The following is a 23,314-nucleotide window of genomic DNA, read 5'->3' as shown; positions in this document are numbered from 1 at the left end:
TTAAACTATTCTAGTTACTATGTAATAATTCTATTGTAAACTTATTTATTATTATTAAATATTATTACACAAATATTAAAATAAAATTTGTCATTTTTAATTAATTAAGACATTACTGAGGCACCAGACTACAGCGGCTCGGCCGTCAAGTCTCGAGCAATAGTGGGAGGACTGTAGGCGTCGCCCTCGACGCCGAAAAGGGCAACTAATTCCGAGCACTGATCTAGAGCGAGTGGAACGCTGTTGGAGCAGTGCAGCCAGGTCGTTATCTTAGTGGAGTGTTTCGCGTGACTGCAACGATGCGATGAGTGCATCGAACAGGAACTCAGCCATGTTAAGCGTTCTCGACTTACTGTTGCAAATAGACAATCTGTGATGGCGAGGATCATGCGACTCGCCGCAAATCGGTGCAAAGGTACAATTAGAAAGACTTTGTGCATGTTGGTGGCGAGTACGCGAGCACCAGTAAAGACGATGGATCTCTCGTTTGGCGCGAGATTGATACAACGTTTGAAAACCGTATATTGACTGATGTGGTGATTAACGTGAACTATATCAAGCAGCGACGATTTTTGGAAGACGCTGGTGGTGTAGTGCTCGAGCGAGTGTGAGACATTGTACAAAGACACGATAGTGTGAAAGTGCATATCCATAGATCTTATAGATATGGACTGGCAATTGCTATAATTTCTGCATAAGAAACAGTGTCCACAGGAGATTAAACAGACGTATTTTTTGAGACACTTCTTTCTCTTAAGATGTCCGGAAATATGTATTGCGCATGGGTTCAAAGCATATGGCGGATTAATAATGTGATCGAAAAATAAATGTTAATAAAGAATGAAGAATGAAAGACTTTATAGTCGAACATATAAAATGCAATAAAATAAAAAAAAATATATATATAAGAAAAGTGAAAAAACATATCAAATAAAACTTTTAGATTAATCTGTGGAAAGAGTTTTAAAATAAATGATATGTAATTCTATATCGAAGTTTTATTTTTTATGGTAATTCTGTAAAATAATAAAAAAGTAAAATAAAAATTACAATATTTAATGAATCATGCATGGCATACTTGCTGCATACTTAAATTTTGGTTTTATATATAGTTTCTAATGTTGTTTTATTTTATATATATGATACACTCATTTTTTAAATAATGAAATTATAAAAGAATAATTTTCTTTTCAAAAATGCGAGTTCTTGGAAAAATATGATAGTTATAATTATTTTGAACAATAAATATTTTGAGACTAATAATAAATGGTTTTCTATAAATAGGCAGTTCATGTTGTTTATACTTATTGCACTTAAGCTTCTTATTCTTTTTTTTTCATCGCTCACAAATATATTTATTCTGTTTTAAATATTGAAAATTCTAAGCAACGCGAACTTAATGTTCTAATAAAATCTATTAAAAAAGTGAGTAGTAAATTTGTGAGTAGTAAATGTAAATTTTCTTTATTTCAAATGAAACAAATAACTTTTTTCTAAGAATTATTATATACGAATAAGAATATGATAATTGAATTGAATTTATAATTTAAAGCTCTCAAAATTTATAAAATTTATTTATTTATTTGTAAAATAAAAAAATTTCAAATACTTCTTGCAATTATTAAATTATTTAAGTTCTTGAATTTTGTAATAAAAATTAATAGTTTTTTGTCTATAACATTAGAGGATTTAGGAAAAATAGAAGAAATAAAAAATGCAATTCATATTTAACATGCTTTTTTATTCATGTTGAAATAAAATTAATTTTGTTAACTTTTGTCGATTTTTTTTTCTTTATTATACTTTTTTGCAAAATGATGAAATCTTATATTTATATAATGTTCTATTATACATAGAATTAATTGTCTTTTATGATTATTAAATGATTCCGAAAGAATAGGAAGAATATCAATCCATATAAAAAAATAGATAAGGTAATATATGTTGCATAATTTGATTAATAATTACAGTTTTTATATTTTGTTTAAAAATATTATTTTGATTTTGTCTAATAATTTTTTCTGTCCAAGTACAAATATAACAGTAACATCTCTTGATGGCTTAATCAATTTACTTCTATCTTTAAGTAACAGTAGATGTTTCATTTAGTTCCAATGTTTTTCGCATATTGTACATATCTTTTTTTTTAATTGTTTGATTTATGACAAATCCAGCTATATATTCAGTGATATCTTCGACAAATAGAGTTAAAGAAGTAATAGTAGAAACATAATCATGGTCAACTAAAAAGTTTACATCAAGATGAACTTGATTATCTTTTTTACTATAATGAGTTTACTATAATGAGTAATATTCTTATGTTTCGAAATCAGTAATATTGATGTAGGATCCAATATTGTGCAATTAGCATATTCTGATTCTGATACTTGGTGTACCAATAGTCTTTTGTAGGCACTTTCAAATTGAATACATGTTGGATTATTATTAAATCCTCCACGGCTTCGAATTGCACTGAAAAATAACTTTAAATGGTCTTGTAATAATCTATTAGAAGTTAGGTCGGAACAATTCCCGTGGAAGTGGGACCTCACCTTAAATACCTGGGTCTTATCTTGGATGGCCGGTAGGGGTTCAGGAGGCACTTTGACTTCCTGGCCCTCAGGGTAGAGGCGGTGGCCAACAGACTTAGCCGCCTCCTGCCCAACCTGGGAGGTCCGGGCGCCAAAACGAGGCGCCTCTATGCGCACCGTCCACTCGGTGGCCCCTTATGGGTCGCCGATATGGGCCCGTCGCCTGGCGAAGGATAAAAAGAGCTTCCGCCAAATGAGACAGGCGCAGCGCGATTCTGCGCTGCGCCTGGCGAGGACTTATAGGACGGTATCGCACGCGGCGGACACGGTTCTGGCCGGGACGCCCCCCATTGACCTGCTGGCGGCAGGATACGCCCAAGTATATCGCCAGCTGAAAGCTCGGGGGATAGTCCCTACGGCTGGGACCGTAGAACCAATCCGCCAGGAGGTGCGACGCTGGGTCGTGGAACGCTGGAAGACCCGACTACACGAATCCGGCATCGCAGGCTCCTGGACGATAGAAGCCATCCGACCCTGCCTCGAGGAATGACTCGGCAGAGTCCATGGGGGCTTGTCCTTCCGATTGGTGCAGGTGCTGACCGGCTATGGGAGTTTTGGCACTGGCCGCAGGTACTGACCTGCGCCGAATCGGATGGGAGCACACGGCACAGTGCTCGTACTGTGCGGCGAGCGAGGACACCGCGCAGCATACATTCGCGGAATGTTCCTTGGGAGGAAGAGTGCGGTGTCCTCGCCCCAGTGTTGGGCAACGACTTCTCGCTGTCGGCCGTCATCAGTGGGATGGTCGGCAGCGAGAGAGTCTGGAGGGAGGTTTCCTCCTTCTGCGAACAAGTAATGTTGCAGAAGGAGGAGGCGGAGCGGGAGGGAGGGAGGGGGAGGCTGCCTTCTCCCACCGACAACCGCCCCGGGAAGAAAGGGGAGGAACGCGGCGCCGGTTACCGTGGCGCCTGCGGATCCCCTCTATGGTCGACTGATCTCCCTGGTGGGGAGGGGAGTAGCCTCCCTCCCCTCCCGAATCGGAGAGGTCGAACGACTCGGCCAGCAAGGCCGAGCCGGAGAGGACCCCCGATGATGGGAGGAATCGCATTCGTGATGGTCCCATTGCACTCCCATCCTATACCAGGGCGGCCCCCCCGGCACACGCGAGTGTCAGGATGGAGTGGGCTGAAGCCGTCCACTCCTCCTCATCCTTCCCCCCCTTTTAGGAGGAAAGAGAGGTCCGCCTCCTAAAGGGAGTATAGTGGGGGAGAGGGCAATTCCCCCACCGGGAGGAGCGCGTCCCAAAAAAGCGCGCGGGCACAGGGCGATTGAGAAATATATTGCAAGTGTTCCCCGATCGCCCCAATCATGCGCTTTGGACGACACCCGTGAGGTTTTAGTGGGTAGGGGGCCGCGCCAATTGTAGCTCGAGTCCCACACTTTCCCGGGCGAGCCCAAACGTCCGGGAAGTTAGTGCGTAACAGCATTTCCTCATGTAAAAAAAAAGGTTGTGCTAACATTGTGCCAAAATATTATCTTTAAAAAATAATAACAATAGAAGTTATGATAAAAAATAGATTTAGGAAAAAAAATATATAAATGATATTTATTCTTATATCAGTCATCTAAGCATGCAAATGCATATTTAATATATACTCACTTAGCACAAATCGGCACAACTGTCGGTTTCGTCAGCACAATGATATGAAGGGCACTTTATTCAGGAAACTTGTGCTAGGTTAGCACAACTCAGATATGCAGTATTATAAACATCCAATAACTGCAAACCCGAATTTTTAACAAAAAATGCGTGCGCTAAGGACCGCGTTCAAGAGTAAAGACGTTTTTTTTGCGAGAGGAGGAAAAATGCATTGACGCACCCCTGGAGGTTACCGTTCCCTCCAGGGAGTGTGGGACTCACTCGGTGGCCGAGTACCACCCACTAAAACCATCCTATATACGACTACAATACAAACAGCTATTCGGATGGAACCCCGGAACGCCACAGACGCAACTTCAGGGCCCATCCAGCCATGCTCGTAAACCGAAGCCCAACAAATACGGTAATTAACTTCTTTTATGTTACAGGAACTCAACATTCGGACATCCCCATCACCAGGACCAGGACAACCAAGACCAGGAGGACCAGGGACTCTCGTCGCGGGAAGAGGAAAAAGGAATCAGGTAAGAACATAAAATGTCCACCAGATCCCGTGACAGGTGCATGTCTGCGGGAATGCGGGCGCACAGCCGATCCGCCATACGGGAGACCGATCCGCCACGCGACGGAACCCGACGATCAGCCTAAGCTGATCCCCTAAGTCACCACGATCAACGCACTCTGTCTTCGTCTTTCCTCATCTTCCTTGTGAGACATGATCTCATCAATCATTGATTCGATCCATTGCCACTCTTCGCGTCCCAACAACATAGACTCGACGAGTGTATCCACCGTTAAACTTTTACCGAGTCTTCGCTCGACCTCTTCACACAGATAAGACCATGCCTCACAAAAGAATATAGTGTGATTAACATCGTCCCGTCCTGCAGGACAAAACTCGCATCGCTTTGTATGAAGTTTCGTAATCCTATATAAATATGTGCTAAAACAGCTATGATTCGTCATTGCCTGTGTCAATCGGTACAAGACAAGAACCCATGAGTTCTAGAGAGCCACTCTTCTAAGTATGATACTATTAATTTTCGGGTGTACAACGCCGAGTTATTCGGAAACATTTCAATTAGTGTATTTCTCCATTCGGTAACTATATCGCTCTTAGCTTTAAGTTTGACAACATTTCTTACTCTATGAATAAGCTTACACTGATGCCTAAATTCAAGTTCCGAAATCCGATCGTACACTTTTTCTTACTTTTAGCCAATATGATAAAAGGAGGAATTCTTGCCAAAAGCAATGACGCCGTCAGTGATACCGTGCAATAGGCTGAGATAACCTTGATCGATACTCGCCTCTGTATTCGATCAATCGCTTTTAAATTCCTTTTTGTAAGAACCTCGTCCGTGGCTCATACCGGGACACCATACAATAGTATGGAATGAACAACGCTAGCATATAACTTACGCTTATCAAATTTAGGACCACGCAGATTAGGCATCAAGAGGTCAAGCTGCGGTAGCACTCTTTCCGCCTTTCCCGAAATCATTTCAAAGTGACAAGCAAACTTCCAACTATCGTCAATTATTATACCGATATCTCAACTTATTGGTAGACTGGAACTCCATCTACCAGAAAAGTGAGCCTCCTATCTTTTATTCTACCTGGGCAAAACAAGCCTCCGTACTAGAGGGAGCAACTTCAAGCTCTAAACTCTTAATCTTGCTTATCACAAATTAGATTCGTTTTGGAAGTCAATAAATTAAAATTCTTACTGCTAACGATAATCAACGTGTCATCCACAAAACACAAAGTATATGAGCCAAATAGCATCCCAACGCTTAGTACACAATCATATGTGATGTTCCACAGTAGCGGGCCCAGAACAAAGCCCTGCGGGACACTACACGTCATTGGATAAGATATAATGACCATTCTTCTTAACAGATAGAACACGACGATCGGATAAATAATCCATTAGTACGCGAATTATGTACAAAGGTACCTGCTTATCCTTTAGCGCTTTAACAATATGCTTCCACGACAAAGAGTTGAAAGCATTACGAATATCCAGGCTAATAGCCAAGCAGTACTCGCCCTCGTTAGTATGATTCCGAATTATTCGTTGCATTCTAATTATTGCGTCATTCGTAAACCTACCAGGCCTAAAGCCATATTGTTGATGGCTAAGACGACTCTGAAGGCCACATTCCAGATGGGAAACTATTTTGTTGAACAATATGCGCTCAAATATTTTCCCTACATCGCTCAACAGGCAAATCGGACGAAACGACGACGGTAGATCATCCAATTTACCCGGCTTACGCAAGAGAACCAGACGCGCTCACTTCCATTCAGAGGGAAATATACTCTCACGCATATATTTATCGAAACATTTAACGAAGAACGATGAGTTCAATGAGCAACAAAGCCTCAGGATACGCGCTGATAAACCATCAAGACCCGGAACCGCTTTACGGGAACAGGACTTCTTTATCGCCGCAATTACTTCGTCTTCAAGTACTGCAGGAATACCTTCATCCACTACGCTCAATGAGTTCTTGTTCCATAATATAGCATTACGAGTAGGAAAGAGTGACTTTACCACATCGTCAATCTTGGCAAAAGACAAAATCCAAGGGGGCATTATATTCGGAGCCACGAATCTTTTTCATTATAGCCAAGTAGGGTTTACCTCAAGGATTAACATTGATTTCTTCTAATAGCTCGTTCCAAGCCAGAGAACGAGATATCGCATTCTTCAGATTCCGAGATCGCAGACTATACTGCAGACGGAAATCTTCGTACTGCAGCGGATTACGATCCTTTCGTCTTCGAGCTCTGGTAAGTTTCCGACGTTTGAATGCATAATCTACGCAATTCGGCTATCTTCTCGTTCCACCAGTAAGCCCTCCTTACGTGTATCTGTTTGGATTTAGACATGGACGAATCACAAACATGAGTTAGCAATTGAGTGAGCGAGAGAAAGTAATCATTGGCTGAGCTCATAGGATCATACAATATATTAGCGCTTCTTAGGTATGCGTCTTTGAGCTTATCAGGGTCAGCCTTGTCCGGATACCATCCTTTGCGAACAAATGTATAAAATTTCCGCGATTCACCCAAATTGCCCAATGCCCAAATTGCCAACGTATATATCTGTGGTCCGACAGGGATTCCAGGTTACTCAGCAGCTTCCATGAAAAGCCATCTCGTACCACTCTACTGGAAACAAGGGTAAGGTCAATGATCGACATTCCCTGATCCCTCTCACAAGTAGGACACGAGCTATTATTGGCAACTAGTAGACTCGTCGAGTTAAGCCATCTCTCCAATAGTATACCTCGATCGTTGATGATAGTGTCTCGCCAACTTGTTGATTTCGCATTGAAATCTCCAGCTATAATCATTCTTTCCATAGGATGAAAACGCATTAAGTCGTAAAGATCATCCAGGAAGCTGCTAAACTCTACGAGAGGACGGTTAGGAGAGAAATAATAACTGACCATAAGATGATCATTGACATTCAGAGCTATGAAGCCATCCCCGGATTTGATTCGCGATATGGAAGGAGTGCCACTCGTGTCAAACAGGAGGACTGCACTTTTATTACAAGCGGAAACATACCAGTCCGTTCCTCCCTCAGTCTTATAAGGTTCGGAAACAAATACGAGACTAATTCGCATTTCTTTCGCATAGTGCATCATAATATCTTGTGCCTTCTTACAATGATTTAAATTGATTTAAAAGGATTTATAAATCATTAGTTTCCATTTCTACCGCTTTACTAGTGTCCTCCAACCTTCGTACCGGTTTCATCCTATCAGGAAATTTTAACGCATGACACTTATTATTTCCTAGTCTATGGTCTGACTGAAGACCAGCTTCAAAGCAAAGAATGCATTTGGATTCGCGATCACAAGTATTAGATGAGTGTCCTTTTTCACCACACCTATAATAAGTACCTGTACGATCCATGGAACTTTTACAGTTTATGGCTTAAGTGCCCAAACGAGGAGCACCTGAAACACTGGACCGGACGTTCTTCCATCAAGTCTATTCTTGCTTCCGTCCAGCACACTTGTATCCTTCCTAATCGAGACAGTTTAATAGCCGACAATAATGGACAACGCATCCATACAACTAGAAGGCCATTAGTTGCCCGAATTCTATTATTAATCTTGATCTCGCTAGTTTTACAGCCATCCTGAAGGGATACTACTTTAACAATTTCCTCTTCCTTAATAGAATTATCGATCCCGGATATTTTAATACTGACCATTTTTACAGGGCGCGAAATTACAACACTGGGGCTAACAATTTGTCTAGTCGCTAGCCTGTCGGCTTTCTCCACATTATTTTCCCACTTCTATCAACAAGTCACCTGATTAAGTATACCTTGTTCTTGTACGTTCAATATCCAACTCAGATAGAACAAATCATTTCGCGAATCTTGAAAAATGCTTCATCGTATGACTTACTTTGGGTAGACTTTATGGTAATAGCAGCCGTTCTAGGAGGTTTCCTTTTATCCCCAGGCGATACACCACTTCTCCTAGGTAATCCTTGTCCTACTCCTGCTTCTTTGTTTCCCTTGTGACACTCTTCCCTTCCATGCAAGGGGTTCCCTTTCTTCCTCTCCCCTGATTGGGTAGAGAGGAGGGAAGAGGCGAATCTCTCGTTTCCTTCTTCCTATTCTTTTTCCTCCGTTTCTTGTTGACTTGCATCCATTCCACCTCCGTGTCCGTTGCAGTAAATGGAATCGCCTCAGATATAGAAGGATCCGTTTCTCCAGGAGTTTTACGCAAGGGTGGCTATTCTTTACTTAATTTAAGTTTTTTATTCTTTTCTTTCATCATCAATTTCTTCGTTACAGGTGTCCCCGAATCAACGTCGCTGCGCATACTATCGCCAACAGGTAAGTGAACTTTATATAGTGAATTTAAAGACCGCACTACATTTTCTGAAATTAACGAGACAAGCTCCTTGTTATTAATTTCCGGAAACTGTTTTCCTTTGAATTTTTTAGGGGCTGCACAGACCTCACTATAATTAGGACTACGTTTCCTGGTGGAGAACCAGGCGGCGACTTCCTAGCCGAAGTCGAGGATGCCATCAATTTCTCGTAATATTCTCTTGTCTTTTTATTCTCAAGTTTTAACTGCTTATTATCCTCCTTGAGCCTAGAAATTTCCTCTTTCAGCAGCTTTATTTCTCGAGCCATATTTACTACAGATTTGCCTAGCTTTATCCTCACTGATTGTGCCCGTTCAGATAAAATGCATGTTATTTCCTTAATTTTTACAAGACTCTTCCTTATCCTGCCAGAGAGCTTGCCCTGGATTCGCGGGGATTTAGATCGCATTAACATTGTCAACCAACTGCACGGCCTGCGAACCCAATTTTATAGGTAGGAGCGAGCGTGTCAATCGGATCATCCGCAGATTCATCATCATCAGGTGAGTTACTTTCAGATTCAGGCAGCGTCGTAGCTTTTCTTTTCCTCTTCGTCCTGGAACTATTACTAGTTGTCGATATAGCATCGTCATCATCCGGTCTAACAAACCAACCCTCTTCACCCAACGCTCAAGAAGGATCGGCGTCAGTCGGTGAGGGCCTACTCGGGGATTTATAATTAGGACCCCTTGGTCTACCCCTTTGTTTAGGAGGAGCTAGCGCCCTCAAGTTAGAAGCACTCAATTCTACCTCCGAGACACTCCTATCACCAATCTTTGGTGACATGACGATGTCATCCACCGGAGCTTCCTTTTGAGAAGAGATAGGTGTATTGGGTAAAAGTTTTTCAACTCTAACCGAGATCTTCTCACAACTAACAACTCGAGGTTTACTCGAGCTTTCTTCCTGATCCGTGTTCACGTCCCTTGTAGAAACATCCATCATCACCGAAATAGATCCGTCCTGGTTGATGTTAATTGCATTTTCCATATTGCCTGTAGTAGTAAAGCGGTTCGCCCATCATGGGAGCCACACCGCGGTGCAGCCACTTCCCCGCTGTAAAGAAGTCCCTAGCAACAGTGTACTAGAGTACAGAAGCCGAGAGGCGGTTTATCAGGCGGCCCATCCTATCCGTACAAAATGATTCTAATAAAAAGGTTACGGGATAGGCTCGCCATGATTGATGCTAAAGATTTAACGTCATCCCTACTACACGGACCTGTACCTCTCCGAAGGGCGGACATCCGTGCCCCGGACTAGACGGTGCTGCAATTTACCCTATGCAGCTCCGGGTATGGGACAATACTGGCCACATAACTCCCCACACACACACACACCTTCAGACCCCCTTCAACCTCGGCATAGGCTCCAGCCACTAGGAGGAGAGCGGCCATAACGACGTGGGGGTTCACGGGATCTTCGCCTGCAGTCTCCCTGAGGAGGCTACAGGACTTACGGTTACCCTTATTACTACTCCAGAAGTCGTGACGCCAGCCTCCACCTCCCAGCCCGGTCGGGGGGCTACTACTTCCCCCTTGGTTAGTCTATCAAAAATATTCAAGGGCCCTCCATCGTGTCCCACACAAATCAAAATCCATTCTCTCTCTCTCATGCACACCAGCTCGGGTACTCCGGGTTCGCGAAGCCCGTGCTGCCTCCCCCGAAGAGGAGACAGTCCCTGGAGGGGAAACCGACGGTTGTATCGATTTGTGCTAAGCGAGCATATGTTAGATATGCATTTGCATGCTCTTTAGATGACTGATATAAGAATAAATGTCATTTATATATTTTTTTCCCAAATCTATTTTTTATCATAACTTCTATTGTTATTATTTTTTAAAGATAATATTTTGGCACAATGTTAGCACAACCTAGCACAATCTAGCACAATCGAGAAAATTAAAAAAATCGCAAAGTGGGAGGCTAGCTTAAAATGTCGTTTTTTTTCATTTTTTATGACATTTTTCACATTACGGTTTTAAAATTCGAGCACAATGTAGCACAAACCTAGCACAATTCAGCACAACTCTCAAAATAAGTTATTTCTAAATGAGGAGCTAACTTCTAATAGATGATGAAACCTGCTACTGAAATAATGATATAAATGAATACAGAATTTTGGCATAAAATATGACAAATCTGATTAATGAATGTTATTATTGTCGTATAAACAGTCGAATGTTAATGTTATCGTATAAACAATATCAATTTTAAAATCAATTGCATATATAATGCTTATAGATAATTTAATTATATTAAAGCCATAATAAACATATATAAAGCCGTGAATATATTATGTTTAATGAGAATCATTTTTCTTATAAAAATTGTTTATAAATTGTTATATACATTTTGTTTACTTGTTTATGAATTTGTTAATAATTGTATTAAATATGCGAAATATTTTTTTTATTTATATATTATAGTTAATTAGTTAATTAAAAAAAGATAGTAATTAATAATGTTATTTTATTATTTAGATCGAAAGATATCTATTAAATTCGGAAAAAGTTAATGGAGACCGACTGGATTTGAACTCGGGATCCCTCGTCTGACACTTAGTCTGCACGACCACGACGGCTCTTCTCTGTTAGCTGTTTATATTCCGAATCTCTTTCATGACCGCATATGGTCGTCTAATTCTTACAATTTATTAAAAATGGTTTAAAAATAACGATTAAATAATGATATTTATGACGATAATATTTCGTGACAAATGTTACATCTGTAGAATATATGCGCGCGATAGAAAGGCATACGTATCATTTCCGTACCTCTGAGTATAACCTGAGAATATATGTGTGCGATGAAAAAGCGTACGTACCGCTGCGTAAATTCTGAGAATATGCGCGCGCGAAAGAAAACCGAAAGAAAACCGAATGATATTGTCAGTGATGTTCTAGCGTGCACCTCAGTACGTTACAGATAATCACAGTACAAGCAGTACGAAAATGGAATGATGCGCAGTATGTCGCGTGCTGTTAGGGCAGTGTATTGTCTGCTATCTATGCGCTCAATCGGGTGACTTGCTGATTGAAGTGCATGGTGAAAATAATGTGGAGAAGGCTGAGATTGGCGGCAATGGCTAGACAAATTGTTAGCTCTAGCGTAATCTAGCGTTGTAATCTCGCGCCCCGTAAAAATGGTCAGTATTAAAATATCCGGGATCGATAACTATTATGGAAGAGCAAATTGTTAAAGTAATGTCCCTTCAGGGTGATTGTAAAATCAGCGAGATTAAGATTAATAATAGAATCCGGACGAATAATGGCCTTCTAGTTATATGGATGCGTTGTCCGTTATCGACAGCTATTAAACTGTCCCGATTAGGAAGGATTCAATTATGCTGGACGGAAGCAAGAATAGACTTGATGGAAGAACGGCCGGTGCAGTGTTTTAGGTACCTTTCTTTTGGGCACTTAAGTCGTAACTGCAAAAATTCCGTGGATCGTACAAGTACTTGTTATAGGTGTGGTGAAAAAGGACACTCGTCTAATACTTGTCTAATACTTGTGATCGCGAACCCAAGTGCATTCTTTGTTTCGAAGCTGGTCTTCAGTCAAACCATAGACTAGGAAATAATAGGTACTATGCGTTAAAATTTCCTGATAGGATGAAACCGGTACGAAGGTTAGAGGACTCTAGTAAAGCGATAGAAATAGAAACTAATGATTTATAAATCCTTTCAAATCAATTTAAATCATTGTAAGAAAGCACAAGATATTATGATGCATTACGCGAAAGAAAGGCGAATTAGTCTCGTATTTGTTTCCGAACCGTATAAGACAGAGAGGGACGGACTGATATGTTTCCGCTTGTAATAAAAGTGCAGTCCTCCTGTTTGACACGAGTGGCACTCCTTCCATATCGCGAATCAAATCCGGGGATGGCTTCATAGCTTTGAATGTCAATGATTATCTGATGATCAGCTGTTATTTTTCTCCTAATCGTCCTCTCGTAGAGTTTAGCAGCTTGCTGGATGATCTTTACGACTGCGTGCGTTTTCATCCTATGGAGAGAGTGATTATAGCTGGAGATTTCAATGCGAGATCAACAAGTTGGTGAGATACTACATCAACGATCGAGGTATACTGTTGGAGAGATGGCTTGACTCGACAAGTCTATTAGTTGCCAATAATAGCTCATGTCCTACTTGCGAGAGGGATCAGGGAATGTCGATTATTGACCTTACTCTTGTTTCCAATAGAGTGGTACGTGGAGATTGTTTTTCATGGAAGCTGCTGAGTAACTTGGAATCCTTGTCGGACCACAAATATATACGTTGGCAATTTGGGCATTCTGAATCGCGGAAATTTTGTATATTTGTTCGCAAAGAATGGAATCCGGACAAGACTGACCCTGATAAGCTCAAAGGCGCATACCTACGAAGCGCTAATATATTGTATGGTCCTTTGAGCTCAGCAATGATTACTCTCTTTCGCTCACTCAATCGCTAACTCGTGTTTGTGACTCGTCCATGCCTAAATCCAAACAGGTACACATAAGGAGGGCTTACTAATGGAACGAGGAGATAGCGGAATTGCGTAGATTATGCATTCAAACGCGACGGAAACTTACCAGAGCTCGAAGATGAAAGGATTGCAATTCGCTGCAGTACGAAGATTTCCGTCTGCAGTATAGTTTGCGGTCTCGGAATTTGAAGAATGCGATCTCTCGCTCTCAGAAACTGACTTGGAACGAGCTGCTGGAGGAAATTAATGTCAATTCTTGAGGTAAGCCTTACCTGGCTGTAATGAAAAAGATTCGTGGCTCCGAATATAATGCTCCTTTGGATTATTTGTCTTTTGCCAAGATTGACGATGTGGTAAAGTCACTCTTTCCTACTCGTAATGCTATATTATGGAACAAGAACTCATTGAGTGTTCCGGATGAAGATATTCCTGCACTTCTTGAAGACGAGGTAATTGCGGCGATAAAGAAATCTTGTTCCCGTAAAGCGGCTCCAGGTCTCGATGGTTTATCAGCGCGTATCCTGAGACTTTGTTGCTCACTGGACTCATCGTGCTTCGTTAAATGTTTCGATAAATGCATGCGTGAGAGTCTGAATGGAAGCGAGCGCGTTTGGTTCTCTTGCGTAAGCCGGGTAAACTGGATGATCTACCGTCGTCGTTTCGTCCGATTTGCCTGTTGAGCGATGTAGGGAAAATATTTGAGCGTATACTGTTCAATAGAATAGTTTCCCATCTGAAATGTGGCCTTCAGAGTCGTCTTAGCCATCAACAATATGGCTTTAGGCCTGGTAGGTTTACGAATGACGCAATAATTAGAATGCAACGAATAATTCGGAATCATACTAACGAGGGCGAGTACTGCTTGGCTATTAGCCTGGATATTCGTAATGCTTTCAACTCTTTGTCGTGGAAGCATATTGTTAAAGCGCTAAAGGATAAGCAGGTACCTTTGTACATAATTCGCGTACTAATGGATTATTTATCCGATCGTCGTGTTCTATCTGTTAAGAAGAATGGTCATTATATCTTATCCAATGACGTGTAGTGTCCCGCAGGGCTTTGTTCTGGGCCCGCTACTGTGGAACATCACATATGATTGTGTACTAAGCGTTGGGATGCTATTTGGCTCATATACTTTGTGTTTTGTGGATGACACGTTGATTATCGTTAGCAGTAAGAATTTTAATTTATTGACTTCCAAAGCGAATCTAATTTGTGACTTATATGTGACTTATAAGTGATAAGCAAAATTAAGAGTTTGAAGTTGAAGAGAGCTTGAAGTTGCTCTCTCTAAGACGGAAGCTGTACTGTTTTGCCCAGGTAGTATAAAAGATAGGAGACTCACTTTTCTGGTGGATAGAGTTTTTATCCAGTCTACCAATAAGATGAGATATCTGAGTATAATAATTGACGATGATTGGAAGTTTGCCTATCACTTTGAAATGATCTCGGGAAAGGCGGAAAGAATGTTATTGCGACTTGACCTCCTGATGCCTAACCTGCGTGGTCCCAAGTTTGATAATCGTAAGTTATACGCTAGCGTTATGCATTCCATACTATTGTACAGTGCCCCGGTATGGTCCACGGACGAAGTCCTTACTAAAAGGAATTTAAAAGCAATCGATCGTATACAGAGGCGAATATCGATCAGAGTCATCTCAGCCTATCGTACGGTATCACTGCTTTTGGCAGGAATTCCTCCTTTTATTATTCTTGCTAAAAGTAGGAAAAAAGTATATGATCGAATTTCGGAGCTTGAATCTAGACATCAGTGTAAGCTTACTCATAAAGCAAGAAATGTAGTTAAAATTAATGCTAAGAAATGACATAGTTATCGAATGGAGAAATATGCTGATCGAAATGTTCCCGGACAATTCGGCGTTGTATACCCGAAAATTAATAGTACCATATTTGGAGAAGTGGCTATCTAGATCTCATGGGTTTTTGTCATACCGACTGACGCAGGCAATGACGAATCGTGGCTGTTTTAGCACATATTTATATAGGATTAGAAAATTTCATACAAAGCGATGCGAATTTTGTCCTGCAGGACGGGACGATGCTAATCACACCATATTCTGTTGTGAAGCATGGTCTTATCTGAAGAGGTCGAGCGAAGATTCGGTAAAAGATTAACGGCGGATACACTCGTCGAGTCTATGTTGTTGGGACGCGAAGAGTGATGGATCAACGATTGATGAGATCATGTCTCACAAGGAAGATGCGGAAAGACGAAGACAGAGTGCATTGGTCGTAGTGACTTAGGGAATCAGCTTAGGCTGATCGTCGGGTCCCGTCGCGTGGCGAATCGGTCTCCCGTATGGCGGATCGGTTGTGCGCTTCCCGCATTCCCGCAGACATGCGCCTGTCATAGGATCTGGTGGACATTTCATGTTATTACCCGATTCCTTTTCCTCTTCCCGCGACGAGAATCCCTGGTCCTTCTGGTCCTGGTCCTGGTGGTGGGGATGTTCGAGTGTTGGATTCCTGTAACATAAAAAAAAAGGTAATTACCGCATTTGTTGGGCTTCGGTTTACGAGCATGGCTGGATGGGCCCTGAAGTTGTACCTGTGACGTTCCGGGGTTCCATCCGAATAGCTGTTTGTGTTGTATTCGTATAGAGGATGGTTTTAGTGGGTAGTACTCGGTTATCGTGTGAGTCCCACACTCCCTGGAGGGAACGGTTACCTCCAGGGGTGCGTCAATACATTTCTCCTCCTCTCGCAAAAAAAAAAAAGATGTAAGATATTCAATGTCAAAACTCGCAATGATAGTTATAATTTTACACATAACTTTTTTTAAAATATATAATAAAGAATTATTACGCGATAATTAAACAATTAATAATCATATTAAAACAATCAATTAAATAAATAAATAATCATTAAATAATCAATAATTAATCAGAACAAGATGGAAGAAAGAAAAATGCGACGTATAGAGACACCGCGGTCTCTTACTCGCACTAGCGTCGAGTGTGTGAGACAACAAAGGGACACCGAAATCGATATCACGTCTGATTATGCTTTCTCTCTCGATCGTGCGTTTTGCGTTAAGGAACATCGAATTGCCCCCACTATTTTTTCTCCCCGCTCCGCGATCTCCTTCGCGCTCCGCAGAGCACAGACGCGCTTCGTGTGTATGTATAGCAGCCGCGCGCCGAACGCAGGACACCATTCTTGCCGGTGCGTGTACATAATACATTTCAATAATAAATTTACTAACTCTAAAATAAGTAAATAATAAATAATAAATAAATATAATAAATAAATAAGTAAATAAGTAAAATATACTTAATATATGTTACTTTACAATAAGTTCTGCTTCATTATTACTTACGAATGAAAAGAAACACTATTTTTCTGCAGAATAACTTACTCTGTAAATAACACATTTTCGAACCATTATTTCTTTTTAGAAATACAATGTAATATTCCTATCGATATTCCATAAATACGATACTCCGCAAATAATCTCAAACTTTCCTTTAACTTGCATAAGTATACAATAAGAATGCAGTAATGTATAGTATATGTCGCATGCGCAAAACGTATTTCCGGACACTTTTAGAAAAAGAGAGATGTTTCTCTCTCCAAGCGAAGATAATTGTAAGATATTGCACTAAAACTAGTTAATCAATAGACCGGTCGATGGCGCCAACTTCCGGCTGCCGTGCCTACTAGGTATCAGCGCACCTCGCGAGGTGGCAATTGATTAATTAGTGGGATTCGACGCTCGCAAATCGGAAACGAAGCCGGTTCTAAAAGATTCGGGACCGTTCTAGATCCTTCGATCCGTGCTCCGATCCCCGGCAAATTGGAGCAACGTGGCACTCTCCTTTGGAAAGGCACACGCATCAGACGCGCGTTGTTGGGAGTCGTCTTGGAAATCGGTCGAACAATTAAGTTCAGTGATAGATAGTGATAATCGGCGCTAATTAGCTCAGATTAATTAGTTTAAAAGAAAAGACTTGGTAAAACCGCGCGCCTCAGTTTTCATTCGTTTAATGGTTTTATATTTAAATATGGCCGGTGCACACGTGACACGATGTGCGCGCTAGAATCGGAGTAACTCCGTTTCAGAAATATTATATTAAGCAGACTCGAAGTTGTACTCACGGCGCTTCGGTGCGAGAGAATAGGATGATATTTCTATTCTCTTCAGCCAACCAAACGTGCCGAGCGCACATGTACATGCCTCGTTTGTGTGTGTGTGTGTGTGTGTGTGTGTGTGTGTGTGTGTGTGTGTGTGTGTGTGTGTGTGTGTGTGTGTGTGTGTGTGTGTGTGTGTGTGTGTGTGTGTGTGTGTGTACGCCTTGCATCGGTCCTATATTACGACTGATTTCGACAAATAATTGTACAATAAATTTATCGGAAATAAATGATGTACAACAGTAAAAAAGAAAATAAATTATGTATGTAATAATGCAATAAAGTATATAGTTCTTTTTACAAATGTCTGTCGCACGTTTATTAACTATTTCGATCATGTGTACATTAGAAATATTCAAAATATTCAGAATCGAAAAGATGCTAGAGAGAATTCTACATTAGTAGAATAGCAATGTCTAAGACTTGCGAAAAGCTTGGTTTCGAATCCCGGCCGCGCTCCGCTAGGATGGTACATCCACTCCATCTGCTCAGGATAATTTAAAAATACCCCGCTCCAGGATATTACCTCCCCCCCTCCAAATGAAAAAAACCGCATTTTTTTATACATTTATAATGTCCAATTATATGTAAATTGTTCATATTTTTAAAGATACATACCCGTACCATGATAAATATCCACAAATATATAGCGCCGTGACGTTTTACTTTATTATTACAAATTTTTTCTTCAAATTAAATTTATCAAATATTAGTCATATATTTCCTCTTGTAAGGAAAATACAAAAAAAGGTACTGAAAAATGAAAAAAGAACTGGAATATTATTACTTTGATACTATTTAAATTTTTAAAAAATTTTAATATTCTTATTTGCAAAAAAAAACCGCTTGAGCGATTTTTTTATCATTTGGGGGATATATCCCGAAGCGGGGTATTTTTAATATCCTGGAGCAGACGGTGCAGAAGTATCATCCTAGCGGATGCGCGGCCGGGATTGGAACCCGGGCCTTTTGCATGGCAAATTTCAGACATTGCCACTCTACTGATGTAGAATTTCATCTAGCACTCTTTCGATTCTGATATTTCTATTATATACACGATCGAAATGATTAACATACGATAGACATTTAAAAAACTATATTTTATTGCATCTATAACTATATTTTATTACATATATAATTTATTCTCTTTTTTACTGTTGCACACCAAATTTATTTCCGATAAATTTATTTCTCGGTCGCTTGTATATTGTAAATTCGGCCGCTGTAATATAGGACGCGAAGCGTATACCACACACCACACCACACACACACACACACACACACACACACACACACACACACACACCCCACACACACACACACACACGCGCGCGCGCGCGCGCGCGCGCACACACACACACATACACGCACGCACGCACACCATACGCATAGACACCGAGCGAGGCAATGTGTACATGTGCGCTCGGCGTTCGACAATGTTGGTTGGCCGAAGAGAATAGAAATATCATCCTATTCTCTCGCACCGAAGCGCCGTGAGTACAAAATAAAAATATCATAGAAATATCGTTCTCTCACGCTCGCGACGCATATGAGAAGAAAAAAAAATAGAAATATTAAGTTATTTTTATGCGCCGTGTAATGTCCACTTTTTATTATCGTTCACTATTGCTAACGTAATAGAGCGAATGAATTGAAAAGAATAAACAGACGTTACCAATGCATGCACCGAAACGAAAATCATTATATATAATTGTGTATACTTTACATATAAATAATTTGGTATATAATTTTATGTAATTGTATAATAAATAAGAATATATATGAAATTATTTTCTCAATATAAATGTATACTGTATGTTCCGAAAATGTCTAAGAAATTCACAGTTTACTGTTATTAATTACAAATTCGACAAGACATTTATTGAACGCTAAATGAAATAATCAAATTATTATAATCTGATAAAATTATATAACAGCTTATTATAACTAATAAATATGATTATATATATATATATATATATATATATATATATATTATATATATATATATATTATATATTGTAGCAGATATGGAAACGATCAAGAAATCCAAAAATTGTTATATATATATATATAACAATTTTTGGATTTCTTGATCGTTTCCATATTTGCTTACTCTTTTTAATTCATAACGTATTTATCAATAATAACATGCGGTGACTAGGTAACTTTCAGAGACGCACGACACCTGCACGGTGCATGGAGCGCGAAAGAATACGATAATATCGATGTATTTTTATGTGATACACTATACACGTAACGTGACATTCCAAATGTGGAACTGATATATCAAATATATTTCAATAGAAAATTTTTTAAGATTTTATATATTCTATTATAATGCACGCTATAATGTACACCCTCTCTATTATAATGTACACCTCTTTTTACAATCTCTTTTTACTCTTATCTTTCATCAGAATGAGATTGCAACGCCATGATTTTATGGTAGATGGCGTTGCAATCTGATTCTGAAAGACAAGGATGAGTACACAAAAAGAAAGACGATGTCGTCGAAATGAGAAATAATTATACGCATACTGTTGATACTTAGATCTTTTTTGTTAGACTTTGGATTGTAATTTTACAAGCTCAGTATTGTTCCTTAAAGTAATCCGAAGTGCGAAACTATATCATTTTGTACATGCAAAGCTGCAAAACTTTTATATTCGTCGAAATAAGACATCGTGTTTCTTCCTTGCGTAACGTGTATGAAAGAATCAACCAATCAGAGTTCTTCATTCTCATTTCGTCGAAGTGAGAAATGATTATACGCATACTGTTGATGCTTAGATTTTTTTGTTAGACTTTGGATTGTAATTTTACAAGCTCAGTATTGTTCTTTAAAGTAATCCGAAGTGTTATGTCATTTTGTCCATACGGGATTGTAAAACTTTATATATATATATATATAGAAATTCCTATTTTACAATATATATATATATATATATATATATATATATATATATATTGTTGTAGCCAGACCTATAACTAATAATAAAAGTAGTCCGCATGGCAACAAAATTAGTCCGCCTGAAATCGGAAAAAGTCTTTCGAAAGACGACACAAATGCGTGATCGCCAAAATTGCGATCAGTCTTTCGAAAGACTACAGAAATGCATCGCGCAAGAACATTGCGAAAAGTCTATCAGCAAATTCCTCAATTTGCTGATCGAAGGCTGATCAATCAATATCACGCGATCAATCGATGCAACCGATTAGAATGCTGATCGGGCATCGACCAGTCTATATAATCGACCATACAAGACAGAGTCGAGAGAGTCGAAAATTACGTGTCGTCCGGAATCGGACTTATAATAATCACACGAGATATTACCGAATCTCGTAGCGAAGTTCACGCGAGCCATACTATCAGCACCTCAGGTGACACATTCGGTCGTCGGCCGCCAGAGTAACGCGATACGCACCGAGTCACCCGACGACGTTTAACCGTGTGTAAAATATAATCGTTAATATATCGAGCATCTGTGCACTTGTGAGAATAAATCAATTAAAATAAAGAAAGTGTGTGTTAGTGAATTCAAGAAGACCCCTACATTCTTTTGATCCTGTTCGGAGTCCCAACTCCTTAGGCTTAACGAACCCGACTTTCCCTAATATTAATGTTGTAGCCCATCCGGGGTACAACAATATATCTAAAGTAAAAACACAAAGTTATATGTTGACTATTTTTATTGAAAATACTGACGAGATTATCGACACATCACAGCCAGCATGAATCTTTGAATTGACTTTATAGATTACAAAATCCCTTTATGCAATTGAAACATAGCACAAAAAAGAAGTGTGAGATCGTCGATTTCGATAAAAAATTAATTTTACTTTATTCTAGCAAGCAAGCTTATTGAACGTTTTATCGATCCCGTAGATCGTTTGTCCTTATCTTTCCTCTGCAACGCCATCTATTGCAAAATCTGTCAACTATAATTACTGCTCTACTTATCATTTTATATCTGCGCCAAGCATATATATATATATATATATATATATATATATACGCATAAAATCATACAATCTGTTCAAGTCTCAAACTTTTTTTCTAAGCTTTCAATCATATATTCAAAAATATAGAATTGTTTATTCATCTAATCCGAAGTGCGGAACGTACTCATTTTGTATATATGAGTTGTAGAATTTTTGTATTAAGGAAACGAAGATCTGATGTAACAGCTGTACGAACTAAAATTACGTGAATTTTTTAATTTTTTTCTTATTTATTTGTTAAATAGATTGTCCTGCATATTCTTTTTGTGCATATTTTAATTGCCTGAAAGGATTTTGCAATCTGTCAAGCCAATAAAAAGTTCTTTGGTGCACTGTAATATGTCGGTAATTCCCGTCTCTTTAGGATCCCCTTAATGGAAGCGATTCTGTTTCATTTGCACCAGCACGGCCCAACTTAGCGGCAGAGATGCAGTCCAGTCAAGAACAGACCGCTCCAGAAATTCCGGCCACGATCAAGGAAGAACCGCTGACTGCCGCGCTACTTAGCAAAACGATGACGAAGATGTCAGAATTTTTCCTTCGCTAGCAACAGGTATTTCAGCAACAGTAGCAGCAATTCATAGAGCAGGTGCTAAGATGTCTGTTCAGCAAGGAAGACGGTGTCGAGCGAGCCCATCAGGAAGGGATCGATACGAGACGGACTCAAACGAGGGAGTGGCACGACCAGGTACGCCGGTGAGATCGTCTCTTGGGCAGGGTGCACCCTCGATCAGAAATTTTCAAGAAGGTCCGCAGGCGGAAAACGCGGTTAGCCACGCAGATCCCGAAATTCGGAGGTTCTAAGAAAGAGAAAATAATGGGGTGGGTGAGGAGAGTGGAGAAGGTAGCACAGATTCATAACGCCTCGGATGGAGTGATTTTATTGGCAGTCTCCAATAAGTTAACTAAATTTGCCCGACAACGGTACGAGATCCAAACAGGCCTGGAAATTGAAACGTGGAGCTCGTTCTACCTGGAAATACAGAAAATATTTGAGGGCAAAATCTCTTTTTATAAAACTATACAAAAAGCAGAAGCGCATAAATGAAACGTAAGTAAGGAAAGTTTCGATCAGTACGCGATATCAAAACTCGCATTGATAAAGCCGTTAGAGTTATCAGTGAAAGATTCAATTTACGTATTGATAAACGGGATTCCATACAGTGCGTTGAGAGCCACTGCGCTGTCGGTGGCGGATGGCTCGCTGGACGACTTCATAAAAAAGATACGGTGCATTGCCGAGAGCATGTCAGAGATGGAGAAGAGACCTTTCAGATTGGCAGTAAGTGAAAACAAGAGATATTATGTGCAAAAACTGTGACAGAAAGGGGCACCATTATAAAGAGTGTCGTGGTGACCTGTGGTCACCTGTTTCTTTTGCAAAGCAAAAGGCCACCAGAGATGACTGTCCAAAACTGAAGGACCGGACGATGCAAATCCTGCCTCCGGCACAGCCTGCGGTAATGGCGGCTCCAGTTTCCAACGGTGAAGCTTCCAGTGAAATAGTAGCGACAGTCGCAATTCCGGAGGAAAGGACCTTGGAACTCTCGCAATCGTATGTCACCGTAACTTCTATCTGTAAC

General features: G+C 40.1%; 1 protein-coding gene across 1 annotated transcript; it reads left to right on the top strand.

Moving 5' to 3' along the window:
• The first annotated feature begins 2,700 nt into the window (after nt 1-2,700).
• On the top strand, nt 2,701-3,081 carry LOC105426594 (uncharacterized). Its single transcript, XM_011637889.2, has one exon. It carries the CDS (start codon nt 2,701-2,703, stop codon nt 3,079-3,081), a length of 381 nt encoding a protein of 126 aa, XP_011636191.2.
• Nucleotides 3,082-23,314: the final 20,233 nt, after the last annotated feature.

The sequence above is a fragment of the Pogonomyrmex barbatus genome, unplaced genomic scaffold (assembly GCF_055798465.1).
Source record: "Pogonomyrmex barbatus isolate J1 unplaced genomic scaffold, ASM5579846v1 scaffold11, whole genome shotgun sequence".
Lineage (NCBI taxonomy): Eukaryota > Metazoa > Arthropoda > Insecta > Hymenoptera > Formicidae > Pogonomyrmex > Pogonomyrmex barbatus.
The sequence above is the reverse complement of the archived record's forward strand: the minus strand, read 5'-3'. Positions and strand labels throughout refer to the sequence as shown.